General features: G+C 41.8%; 1 protein-coding gene across 2 annotated transcripts in view; it reads left to right on the top strand.

Moving 5' to 3' along the window:
* LOC126331935 (protein gustavus) overlaps nucleotides 1-13,871 on the top strand; it is a 317,640-nt gene that overhangs the window by 287,275 nt on the left and 16,494 nt on the right. For both annotated transcript variants that reach the window (XM_049996535.1, XM_049996534.1), the window contains 3 exons: nucleotides 6,325-6,503; nucleotides 12,221-12,420; nucleotides 12,977-13,162. In XM_049996535.1, coding sequence (XP_049852492.1) covers nucleotides 6,325-6,503; nucleotides 12,221-12,420; nucleotides 12,977-13,162 — 565 coding nt within the window. The remainder of the gene's footprint in view (nucleotides 1-6,324; nucleotides 6,504-12,220; nucleotides 12,421-12,976; nucleotides 13,163-13,871) is intronic.

Below are 13,871 nucleotides of genomic sequence, written 5' to 3'. Positions count from 1 at the left end.
GTTCTAATCCTGCCTCGGGCATGGATGTGTGTGATGTCGTTAGGTTAGATAGGTTTAAGTAGTTATACGTTCTAGGGGACTGGTGACCTGAGATGGCAAGTCCCATAGTGCTCAGAACCATTTTTCGTCTGCCAATTTGTGTCACCAGTCTTAAAATCATCTAATTCTGTTGTCCATCATTCTATAAGCCTCCCCACCTCCTCCTCCTCCTCCAAAAGTTTCTATTCAACTTTCCTTCAAAGCCGTTGCTTGTCCTGACGGAGCTACAGTGTCGATGGCAAGTCTCAAAGTTGTATATAACGCAGGCGTGCCAACCCCTAAATGCTCCGGAACGGCAGACGGCGCAGTATTTTCGTCCCGGACAAGGACGCTGTTGGCAGCGCGCACCGAGTGGTGTGCAGGGCTGCTGCGGCCTTGCAGCCGGCTGGGTACTCGTCGTGCTACTGACCCCCGCCGAGCCGGCCTTGGCTCGTAACGTTGCCTCGTGCAGCCGAACCACCTGTCCTCAGAGCAAAACACGCCAGTCCTGGCGCACACTGCTGCTGGCAGGGTTCTTTCCAACTACCGGATGCAGCCCTATCAAAGTTATTGGTGCACTGCAGTCTTTACTGCCTATCCACTTTCCCGTCTAGTATGCAAGCTCAAGTGAAGTTCGGAACTGCTCACATTAAACTTCCTGACAAATTAAAACTGTATGCCGGACCGAGGCTCGAACTAGGGACCTTTGCCTTTCCCAGGCAAGTGCTCTACCAACTGAGCCACCCAGGCACGACTCACGCCCCGTTCTCACAGCCTTAGTTCTTCCAGTACCTCGTCTCCTACCTTCTAAACTTTACAGAAGCTCTCCTGCGAACCTGCGGAACTAGCACTCCTGAGGAGACGAGGTACTGGCAGAACTAAGGCTGTGAGAACCGGGCGTGAGTCGTGCTTGGGTAGCTCAGTTGGTAGAGCACTTGCCCGCGAAAGGCAAAGGTCGCGAGTTCGATTCTCGGTCCGGCACACAGTTTTAATCTGCCAGGAAGTTTCATATCAGCGCACACTCCGCTGCAGTGAAAATCTCATTCTGCTCACAGATTGACAACACGGCATAGATTATCCACTTGCCGAACAGATTAATTCTATTCGATGCAAGAACCTCGTAAAATCTTGAAAATGTATTTAGTCTATTGACGACAGGGTGTTACACATTATTCAATGAAATTAACCACCACTCACGGTTCAGACGTGTCTATTCCTAATGCCCGACAGCTGTCTGCAAGACAATAACAGAAGCGATCTATGATCGCGTGACATGTTACCAGCTTATCGACAATCCCTCCTGTCGTTGTTACCGTGTTTTTATCTTGTTTAGCCACCGTCTCCCCCCCCTCTCCAATCAAAGCGAATGATTAGACTGAAAAATTCCTCATGAGAAGTATTCGCAGTTGCGAATATGGACTACTGCCAACTGTAAATGAGTGAGAAAAATTGTGCTGATCCGGTATTCGAAACCAGATTTCCCAGTTATCGTGAGCCTTTGGCTATCAGAACACAACTCACGGACAGACCCATGCTTCCACATATCTTTAATCATGTCAACAACCTGTACCCGTACATTATGTATATTCTAGTACAGGGGAGACATTTTACTTGAAAGTCGCTTGCGTAGTGTTGCCGCGTGATATTGCAGTGCCTGTGTTATTCCGAATGACGATAAAAAGTCCTTTGGACAAACATTCATGTCCGAAGGAACTGGCACTCCTGCGACTACAGCCGTTATGAAATACGTGAAATGTATTCGCAGTTGCGAGGCGGGGACTTCAACCCAAATTTCCCGCTTATTGCGAGTAGTCGCCTTACCATTTCGCTACACGAACACCTCACGGCCACACCCAAACCGCCATATGTCGACAACCATGTGTCTACAACCATGCGTGCATTTCCTAAGGAACATTGCATCGTACTTTCAAATAACAGGCATTGCAATATCCTATCGAAAAACTGTGCAGTCCATGGTTGCACGTGGAATTACGTTAAACCTTTTAGCATAAAATTACAATTACGAGCAACTTAAATTGGAAAGACCGCATAGATAGTATTGTGGGGAAGGCGAAACAGACTGCGCTACGATTGCAGAACACGTAGAAGATGCGACAAACCCACTAAAGAGACAGCCTACATTATACTTGCCCGTCCTTTGCTGGAATATTGCAGCGCAGTGTGGGATCCTTACCAGGTACGACTGACGGAGGACATAAGAGTGTAAGGAAGGCAGCTCGTTTCGTGTTATCGCGCGATAGGGGTGACAGTGTCACTGATACGATACGCGAGTTGGGGTGGCAGTCACTGAAACAAAGGCGGTTTTCTTTGTGGCGAGATCTATTTACGAAATTTCCATCACCAACTTTCTCTTCCGAAAGCGAAAATACTTTGTCACACACCTATGTAGGGAGACATGATCATAATAATAAAAGAGAAATCGGAGCTCGAACGGAAAGCTTTAGGTGTTCTTTTCCCCACTCGTAATTCGAGAGTGGAATGGTGAAGTAGTATGAAGATGGTTGTATGAACCCTCTGTCAGGCACTAAAGTGTGAATTGCAGAGTAACTATGCAGATCTAGATTTTACGTTGTTTAACATGTATTTGGTTCGCCTTTTTGTAACTTAGCATTGACATCATGCTTTTTTGTATGAAAATGTTTTTTCCGTAAAGTTTCGACAAAAGTCGCGACACAGTCTAAAGTTGAAGCGTGAACTAGCGGATTCTGTGAACTGGAACCTCTTTTCTTGTCAGTATGACGAAAGTGATATCATTGGTGGAGTCTGATTCACTTCTGCAAAGAGTCTGTAAAAGGTCGGCCGGCGCCGCCGCCGCCGTGTTGTTGAAGCTTCGTGTGCATTTGATTTTTACATTGTAATGTCACTAACGGAAATTGACAGGAATTCTGGCAATGTTACTCCATCTGAAGAGGTCGACGATCGAAATGACACGCCCCATGGTTCTCGAAAAGAAGCCTTTCCCCACACGTTTCGAAGTAGACGGTTTTGTAAACGTATTGGTGTTGATAATATTAATGAAATTGTTAACGGTGATACACTAATGCTCTCGTCCGCAAAGCACTACTAAATTTTGGTTTAACCGATTCTTTCTAAACGTAGATGTAAGAGACAATTAAATTGAATGTTCAAGAGTCTTAGTAGCTCAAACTTGTTAGATTTACTTGAACAGTTTAGCAGACACTGCTTTTGGACCCTCTGACCTTCAACGCATTGCAAGGGAGTGCTATAGCAGGCTAGCTAAAGTTAGATTCTAAGGCGGAATTCATCACATGTAGGAATTTCTTAGAATAAAATAACGACCTTGTTTTCCTATTTATCTGGACTGTCAACTCAAAAGTAACGGCAGTACAACAGTGGCGATATTTAATTTTAGCTTAAACAATGCATTGTAACAATGTGTAGTGCACGTAGATCTTACTGGGTGATGATCTTGGGTAGTTTCCTTTTCAGCGGTAGAGTCGAAGTACACCAGAGTGGCGGAGCGGCGGAGCTTTATTTGCCTTGAAGGTATGTGTAGCTCATTTTCCTGACGTAGAGAAGTTAAAGGTGTAGTATCATAACTGCGTTTAACACCTGAAACGATTATAGTTTGATGGCTAAGGTTGGCACCAATCGGAAATGAGACACTAGCGCCTCTGTCTTTAGACTCCTAAATTTTCAGGCTAAAGGGCCGAGAAGCGAAGCAGCTTTGCCGGATTTTGTGTATCGTAAGATAAGCCAAAGAACCTCAAGATTTCGAGGTTATTCTGTGATATGTAAGTATAAAATTACAGATGTGTACACATTTGTTAGTGCATACTTACCGTATTTTGTATTGCGTTAGATTTTTGGTAGTTACGTCCAGACAAACGTGACCGTACGTGTTTTTTAAAATTTGCTTATTATTAGAACATTTCTAATTACTTGTGGCATTCTCGTCTAACACTGATGCAAAGAAGCGAATGGAAAACCAGTAAAATGACGTACTTAGAGTACTATATTCAGATTTCGTAGCATCCAAAAGATTCTACTGTTTGAGCACTGCGCTGCAACGTTTCCTTACTACTGCTTAAGAATAACATACCACCGTTTTTCTGGAATATATTAGCATGAAGGGAAAATTGTCAGGCTATTGCATACTGTATTTATCAATAGACGGAAAGAGACTTCTCTTTTCAGTATTTTTGCACGTGTTTCGAAGGAAATTAATCAGTGTTCCTCCGAACATGTTTTGGTAGCCATTTTGTGGACCTTGTATTATATTTATTAATCCTTTGCAAATATTTGAAATTTCTTAGATTTGTAGGATTGTTGATTTTCGAGCCCGAGTTAAAAATTGTTCAATGATGCCGTTTCAGTACCGTCAAAATTCAGAAATACCAGGTCATAGAAATTAGGTAGGTACTCGCTAGATTCTAGACGCCATATTTCGATCTTGAATTTCACAACATGGTTTGAGTACGGTTTTAAAGCTGTCAGACAGTGAATGTCAGTTGTTAAGCCATTGGACTCCGACTTGGAGGAATTTAGTCACCACTTGGATATCGAGCTTAAGATTTTTCTTAAAAATGCCACGAAGCTTCCTACACGTTAGCGTTATACCATAAAACCTCAGATTCTGCGAAGATACTCCCATGTATAAAACAGCTTCAGACTTATAACTACTTTACAAATGATGCAGCATGTCAACGCTTAGATGTTAAGCGTGTAAGCCAAAAAAGTAAGATATAGAAAAAATTGGCAATTACGTTTAAAGCATGTTGAGTCAAAAACCTCTTTCATTGTGAGACACTGGGTGAGCATTAAAAATTGTGTGGGAATTCGCTCTCCGTTTTAAGTAAAAACTAATTTTCCACGCGTCTCAGTGCTTAACGTTTTGTTTCCTCTCTCGAACGGTACGTCGTACGGTGGTACAATTTTGTAGGTACATTCAGTGGTATTCGTGGATACTGTCAGCAAAATGTCGCTAATAATCATTAGAAAAGTAATAAATTGAAACGTCAGGTCTGGTATTGAAGTTTCACTTCATGAACAGCGAAAATGTTGTAAGCGATAAATTTCCTTCTCGTCATTTTGTGGAGGTGTCACCGATAAAAAGTTTCGTAAAGGTTTGAAATTTGTGTGTAGTTCTTTGGAAAGCGCAGACCACTGTTTTTCAAATAGTGGATGAAGATAGTCAGTGCTGAGTTGAGCTGCTTAAAGATACAGCGATTCTAATTATAATACTTAATTTGCTGTGTTAAACCTTTAAGGGAAGCAAATCTGCGAAGTAATAAATTATAGTTATATTCTAACCGTGCAGATGGTACATTATGGTAGAATAAGTTAACCAGGTAGGGTGTGGGAGGTTGAGAAAAGTAGCCTACAAATGACAAGAGGCCAGAATTCAACAGAGGACCTCCAAACACATTCTGGAAGATACAGAAATCCGCAGCGAAGGCAGCTGTGGATCTGGAGAGTATCAACTGTAAAATGTAGGTTGTATTGGAAGTGAGGGAACATACCATTTTATGCACGTGGAAGCCGAGGACTCGGAGGGGATACTGAACGTATACAGAGAAGGGCAGCACGAGTGGTCGCACGTTTGCTTGACAGATGGGAGAATGGTCAAAGAAACTGAAGGAACTGACCTGGTATACTCATAAAGATAACTTGCACTATCGCGAGAAAAAGCGTATTAAAACCGTTTAAAGAACCGGCTTAATCTGCTCTAGGAATAAATAACTACTCCCACACCTTTCAATCACATAGGGATTATATAAGGTTAGATTAATTACAGCACGCAGAGAGCCATTCAATCAATAATTCTCGCGCTCCCTACGGGAATGGACCGGGAGAAACCCTAATAAGAGATGCAATGGGACGTATCCTCTGCTGTGCACTTGTTTTCAGAGCGTAGACGTAGATGTAGAAAATATGTCGTCAGAAGTTCAAGTAAATATTACTGAAAGTATGAAATGTTTAGCTTCAGGTAAAATTTTCTCTGAAGATAATACATTTATGTCAGTTAGTGCAGAGTTAAATTCACCCTTTCATTAAAATATAGGAGAATTATGACAATCGGTTAAAAGGTTCGACATATTTAGATACCTTTTTAAATGTAAGTTTTTTACGTCCTAAGAGTTTTTTAATTTATACCGTGATAAAAAAATCAACTTTGTTCCGCCCCTGGAAGCAGTTGGAAGACGACCTGCAACTGGGATTGTGGGCGTGAACCGGGGTAGCCATACGATAACGCATACGTGTAATAATACAGATTCGTGTTGTAAGCAGTGTTGGCGTTGAGTGGTGTGTGTCCTGTTGCAGGAGGTACAAGAGCAGACCAGTGAGCAGCCAGAGCGCGCGGGCGTCGCACGGGCTGGACGTGCGGGAGCTGCGCCGCTACAGCTACAAGGCGGCCGTGCTGCCCAGCAAGCCCGCCTCGCTGCTGCAGAGCCGGCGCGCGCACGCGCGCAGGGGCATGAACATGGGCCAGAAGATCTCAGGTACCCACTAAACTCAGCTTCCATATCACTGGCATGTTGGTTTAAAGCGGCTCTCCACACTAGCTTATCCTGTGCGAGCATCATACCTCTATAATTACTGGAACCTACTACCCTTTGAACCTGCTTACTGCAGAAGGCTTTGATCTGCCGCTACAGGTCTTACTCCCTCCTGTCCCCCTTCTTCAGGATGTGTCCTATCAACTGATACTTCCGTTTGTCAAATTATCACAAATTTATTTTCTTCAGAGTATGATACAGTACATCATTAGTTCAACTATTTACCCACCTATTCTTCAGCAGCACCACATTTCGTAAGCTTCTGTTCTCTTCTTGTCTAACTGTCCCTAATCGTGTTACCTCTGTCGAACTATCTTGGATACGGGACAGTGGCCAGTCAGATATGTACTGAAGGAAAATCGCCAAACAGCTGTATGTTTTCAGAAGTCATTTTATTTAGAAGACCAGTCTTGACATTATACTAATGCCATCTTCCTGCCATATGCACTACACGTAAAGGGAATCGGAGACATTGATGTGTGCGTAACTGGAGCAGTCAGTGCCTGGATCACGTGAATTTTTTGTGGTGTACTTTGAAGACTTGACAATTGTAAAGTCTTTGAAGTACACACTTCACAAAAATTTCCCGGGATCCAGGTATTGATGGCTCCTGTTACGTATGCACCCACATCTAATTCTCTGTATGTGGAATGCATAGAGACGTGAAGATGGCATTAGATGCCACAACTGGTCTTCTAAATGAAGTACTAACTTCTGAAAACATACAGCTGTTCGGCGATTCTTTTTTTGGTAAAAAGTGTCATTTTGGTCCAAAATACTTCCTAATAATTAAATTTATGTTACATGTTAGGTAATTCCTCTTCCACAAAAAGTTTTTTGTATTGCTAGTCTGCATGTTATATCCTCTCTGCTTTGGTTATCAACTATTTTGCAGCCCCAGATGCAAAAGCTCAAACTTTTACCATTTAAGTTGCTAATTCACTCCACATCACCTGACGTAACTCTCTCATTCTGTGTTCTTTTTCTATTTTTTATTGAAGTTCATCTTACACCTTTTCAGATACTTGAGCACAGTGCCTGATCTAATTCTTGAGTTAAACTAGCATTGTTGCCACAGCAAAGTGTTACATAGAACTGAACGGTCCAAAAGCTTAGCTTAATTGAGAAATTTAAATGTAGTGCGTTTGGCATTGTGAAGGAACTCTGCGATTATACCTGCTGTAATTGTAAAAAGTATCAGTTCAAACTGCAAATATGTTTTATGAGATAATATAGCTCCAGAGACCATTAAAGTCCCCAACATGTGCCTGAAATGCTTTCATCCATGTCTGTAATTTATCCGACATTGTCTGAGAAATGTGCTTCGCAAAGGATATATGCAGACTGAATGACGAATGAAAATTTGTACCGAGGTTGAGATTCGAACCTGGGTCTCCTGCCCATTAGGCAGATATGCTAACTGCCATGCCACCCTGTGCAGTTGCTTTGCATAACAGTGCTGACAACCTTACTGTGCTGTCGTCCTCACTCCAAATTCCCATTCATGCCTAGCCCACTTGTATTATCCCTAAACTCTAACATAATTGCAGAGGCTCAGTAGCTTTATTGGAATAGCAGCTCAGCATCAGGTTCCCTGAAGATAAATACTCATCGAACCATCAGTTAAGACTGTAAATAAGAATAAATATTGAAAACACATGTAACAAATTGTAAGCATATAAAGTTGAACTAACTCGTGCCCGTAGCCTAAGTGCTATTAAACACTACTTTTCCCAATGCCCGATGGATTCCAAACCTAAAACTGCCTTCCTAGTTGCCGTGATCTACTCTATTGTCATGCACGAATACTCCTTTAAAGGCATTACCATAAACAAATGTTGGGTATGGCCTGGACAGATGTGTGGCACCATCCTACACCAACCAAGTTGTGGGGCATCTAGAGGAAACCTTCTTAAACACACAGAAACCCAAACCCCTCACCTGGTTCAGATGCGTTGACTGTATCTTTGTGATCGGGATCGAGGCTGAAGACACCTTATTCACATTACTCCAGAGCCTAAACAGCTACTTCCCAATTCACTTCACTTGGTTGTAATCAACCCAACAAGCCACCTTCCTTGTTGACATCCACCTTAAAGATGCCTGTGTCGAAACCTCTGTCCCTATCAAACCTACCAACAGCCAGCAATACATATACTTAGACAGCTGCCAGTCACTTCATATCAAAAAGTCCTTTCCATACAGCCTAGCCATTCATGGCCGTCGCATGTGTAGTGACGAGCGGTCCCTCTCGCATTATACGGAGGATCTTGCCAAGGCCTTCACTGACTGTAATTATCCTCTCAACCTTGTACAAACACAGATCTCTCATGCATTAACTTCACCAGTCATCCTCCACCTCCTGAAGTCCCACTGTCCAGCCACAGAGCAGCATTCCCCCGTGACTTATTACCACCCTGGACTGGAGAAGCTGAACCACATCATGTTTTCGAGTCCCTCTCATCAAACCCTGTAATGAGGAATGTCCTACCCACTACCCTCCCGCCTCCTTCCCACCCCACCCCTTCCCACAGTATATTCTGCCATTCATCGAAACTGCAGTATCCTTGTCCATCCCTTACACAACCCCTGCTCCCAACTTCTCGCCTCCTGTCTCATTTCCCTGTAATAGACGTAGATGCAACTCCTGTCCCATACATCCTTTTACCATGACCTCCAGTCTGTTCACAGGTGTCACCTATCCCATCAAAGGCAGGGCTACCTGTGAACCAGACATGATGTACAAGCTAAGGTGCAACCACTGTGCTGCATTCTACGTAGGCATAACTAGGAAGCTGTCTGCATAAATGGCCACTGACAAACTCTGGCCAAGAAACAGCTAGACCACCGTGTTGCTGAGCATGCCGCCCAACATGACAGTCATTATTTTGATGACCACTTCACAGCCTGTGCCATCAGGATCCTTCCCACCAACACCAGCTATTCTGAGTTGGGCAGGTGGAACTCCCGCTGCAATATACCCTATGTTCTTAGAACCCACCTAGCCTCAACCATTGTTATGCATTGTCTTTACCTGTCTAGCCCCTTTCCTGTCCCCATATCAGCACTAACAGCCCTCACCACCCCCCCCCCCCCACCTCCCCACCATTTAATCACACAACTGTACTGAGCTGCACTACCCCTCCTCTTCACCTCTTCCCTGTATGCTCCTACAAGCAGCACTTTGCCATCCCCCACATTAACTCGGATGTCATTCCCCTTCCTGCCCCACCCTCATCCATACCCCCACCACCTGGTGGTTGCTTCTCACATCATGTGCAGCTTCTTGCAGTCTGGTTTCAGCAGCATTTTCCATTGTGTTTAAAGCTGAAAAATAGTTACATGATAAGGAGTGTGATAGTGAGTGGAGCACTGTGGTTGAAATGAAATTAACAGTGGTGTTGTAACTAAACAGATCTGGTATCAAACAAGATCACACATGCTCCATCTATGATGGAGATTGAATAGTGGCTTCCATAGAAGTCCACTACTAGCAACAGCCAATACAGTCAGAAAAACCAAGTAAGGTGGTGCAGCAGTTAGTACACTGAACTCGCATTCGGCTGGATGACAGTTCTAATTCTTGTCTGGCCATCCTGATATAGGTAGGTTTTCTGCGATTTCCCTATATCTCTTCAGGCAAATACTGGGACAATTTGTTTGAAAAGGCATGGCTTTTTTTCTTCCCCATCCTTCCCTAATCTGATGGAACTGATGACCTTGCTGTTTAGTTCCCTCCCCCTCAAATAAATAAACTAACCACACAGAAAAATAAAATTTGGGGCAGTAAATATACCATGGTGCACCCACCGGAAGGTTAAAGAACATACATGTTGTTGTCTATACATCTGTACTTCAGGTACTAATTATCTATAGGTTAGTGGTAGCCTGTTTCCCTTTTTCAGTTGTTTCCATCTTGGATTTCTAGTAGTTTATTTATATAGGAAAAATTAAAGATGTTAGCACAGTAGTGTGCAAAAGCTGTGTTTCATAGTCCAACTAATGAATGTAACTCCATGCAACTAGTTACACGTGTGTGTTTACAAAATACCTCTTTAAAAATAGTGGTTTGGGCATTTTTGACAGCAGTGTTATTTTTTAAATTAAAATGAAATCCAAAACAATCTTTTTTAGAAAATAGATGATAATATTTACCAATACAATATCATGTCGAGACACTTTTGCTGTTTCAACCATGCGAAGAGTACACACTTGTGTATCCACTCCAAATCTCTTCCCTACGTGCACTGGACTCGCATTCGGGAGGACGACAGTTCAATACCGTCTCCGGCCATCCTGGTTTAGGTTTTCCATGATTTCCCTAAATTGTTTCAGGCAAATGCCGGGATGGTTCCTTTGAAAGGGCACGGCCGATTTCCTTCCCAATCCTTCCCTAACCCGAGCTTGTGCTCCGTCTCTAATGGCCTCGTTATTGACGGGACGTTAAACACTAGCTGCCGCCACCACCACCACCCTACATTACTAATTAAATTTTTTTAAACAATATTAAATTTGGGCAAAACTATTGCATAACTTTCATGACATTTTGCAACTTCCCAAAATGCCTTTTAAAATCGTGAGCTTCGACTAGAACTGAATTTGCACAGCATTGTTCAATTCTTTAGGTAACATTTGGCCAAAATTTTTAATTTGGAAATGATCAGGTGGACTAGAGTCCTATAATTGGTGTGGAATGAAACCCCTGTATGTGCATTTACATAAATTTGTCTTTGGTGTTCCATCACCATTTCATTTTGGGTATCCTAGTGGAAACTAGTCACCATCAGTGGTACTGTTCAGTATATAGTTACTTCCTAAGACAGTTATTCCAGCCTAATTTAGAACTTGTCTAAATTACTAATAAATATTATTCATGCATTTCCACACACACACACACACACACACACACACACACACACACACACACACACACACACACACACACAAAGGATTTGCTTGGAAGTTTTACTCCTTTGCTTTTGCCAGTATGAAAAAAATTATGTAAGTTTGTTTCTCCTACTTTGGTCTCGTAATGTTTCTTTCTATCATAAAGGAAATCCCATGTAATGTAAGCACATTTAGTGTTTCACAAATGACATGAGAATCATTTCAGCAAATAAACATGCTCAAATTGAAGATATTTACCAATAGAATTAATTTTATTATTTTTGTTACGTACATTGAAGCAATTAGCATTATTCACCTGCTGTATATTGGGCTAAATCAGAATTCATTGTTGTATAAGTAACGGGGCTTTTGTAAATTTATTTTAATGAAACAAAGTAGTACATGCCTTGACAGTAACAACTTCAACCACAGTCTACCTATTTGGGGCACTTCAGTGGAGCACAGAGAAATTTTTTTTGCACTTAGTCAATAGAAGGCCCATTGCATACTACCACTAGAAAACTTGTGCAGTTAAGCGTGAAATTTAATATAAAAAAGATGGAAGTATTTTTAACTCCATGTAGAACCCCATAGTTAGTACCCACAAAGTGTGAAAGATGTTGCCATGAAACTGAATTCACAACTTTAGTTTTAGTTTAAATTTTTGGAGAGCATAGTAGCAGTAGCTGTTGTTCACATTTTAATATTATGTAAAATGTTAACATTAAATGTATATAACTGTGACTTCGCTTTAAGTAAGTTTTGTGCCTCAGCTGTGGCCTCAGGTGGAGTAAAGACTGTGAACCGCGAGAGCCCACAACCATATAAGCCCGTAATCCCACGGGAGCTGGCGCAGGACTTTGCACGACCTGCACGCCTTGACATCTTGCTCGATATGCCACCCGCCAGCCGTGAGTGCCAGATAAAACATGCGTGGAACTCTGAGGACCGATCCCTCAATATCTTTGTAAAGGTGAGTATTCTTCGTAAGTCTCACTCACTCACTCACTCGTTCACGATCTCTCCTGTATTACTATGCAAGAATAAACTTTTATTTGTAATCGTTTCTTGTTTGTGGCCCAGACATGGCTTCTTCTTTCAGGTTAAGATCGTTGTCCGAATTTTGTCATTTTACTATAGTGAGTTTACAGATACTGCATGTATAGTTTTTTGTCACTGTAGTCTGATAGTGGTCTTTGGATTGGATATTTAGAGTGACTTCTTAGTGCAGTGAATTGTCATTCCACAATGACATGACTTTTAGCAGTCATTGAAGGAAAAAAGCTGTGATTGTATTTCTGTTGCAGTGATAGTAAAAAGAAATTCTTACAGTAAAGTGCAGCATCAATCAAGGTTAAAATTATGCTACTCATTTTAATCTAAAACATGTTTCCATGTTTCCTATTGGTAACTGCTATAAAGGTGTCAATAAATAATTATAAATGCCACTGTGTTAATAAAAATAGTGTTAGGTAATCAGTTAAAAGTTCAGAGAGCTAAGCCAGTGGTCTTCTTTCAATTTGTTACAGGATGATGACAAGCTGACATTCCACAGGCACCCTGTAGCTCAGAGTACAGACTGCATCAGAGGTAAAGTGGGACTCACAAAGGGCCTTCACGTATGGGAGGTACACTGGTCTACCCGTCAGAGGGGAACACACGCTGTTGTTGGTGTTGCAACACAAGATGCGCCTCTACATTCTGTTGGCTACCAGGTAACACAGTGTTTCAGTAAACAAGGTGTGGATAAGGATGCAGAAAATCTGTAACAACAAAATCTTCAACACATTTTTTCTGGGAGTGTTTGCACTTGATACCTTTGCTTCTGTGGTTCAATAGACTGGAATCGTCAGTCACATTGACGAACTTAACCAACTGTGTAGCTATTACCTTCCATTCCAGTTAACTACCACTGAAAGGATGTGATTTGTAGTTAAAGGCTCCCATTTTCTGACAATACAGGTTGTCACTCCGATCTTCATACATTATGTGGAGTTCAGATGTAATTCCAACTTCACTATGTCTGTCTTAATGAAATACAGGGATAAATCACAAGAATGTAAATGTCTCTGAAATTCTGTGTATCTGAGTAGGCAAATTCTATAGTGCATTATTCTTACCTGAAGAGAATCTGCCAATTCCATCAGTGCTGCGAGTTGAATAAATAATTGGACACTTTCCTGTATTAATGCTCTGGGAGTAACACAATCCACGGGTCTCATTTATAGGATGTCTCATTTTGCTAGCAATGTTGATATTTCCTCATTAAGATTGATCTCAACATAGTGTTGAACTAATGTGCACATTTTTAGTCAATAAGAAATATTATGTATGTTTATCTAGTAAAATATCATTGGTTTGCAATTAAAAAAAGGCTCAGATATTTTGTTAATTTGGTAACTACTATCTAAATGCCCTACCAAG

Source organism: Schistocerca gregaria, chromosome 2 (genome assembly GCF_023897955.1).
Source record: "Schistocerca gregaria isolate iqSchGreg1 chromosome 2, iqSchGreg1.2, whole genome shotgun sequence".
NCBI lineage: Eukaryota > Metazoa > Arthropoda > Insecta > Orthoptera > Acrididae > Schistocerca > Schistocerca gregaria.
Note: the sequence above shows the minus strand (reverse complement) of the source record. Positions and strands in the feature narration are given on the sequence as shown.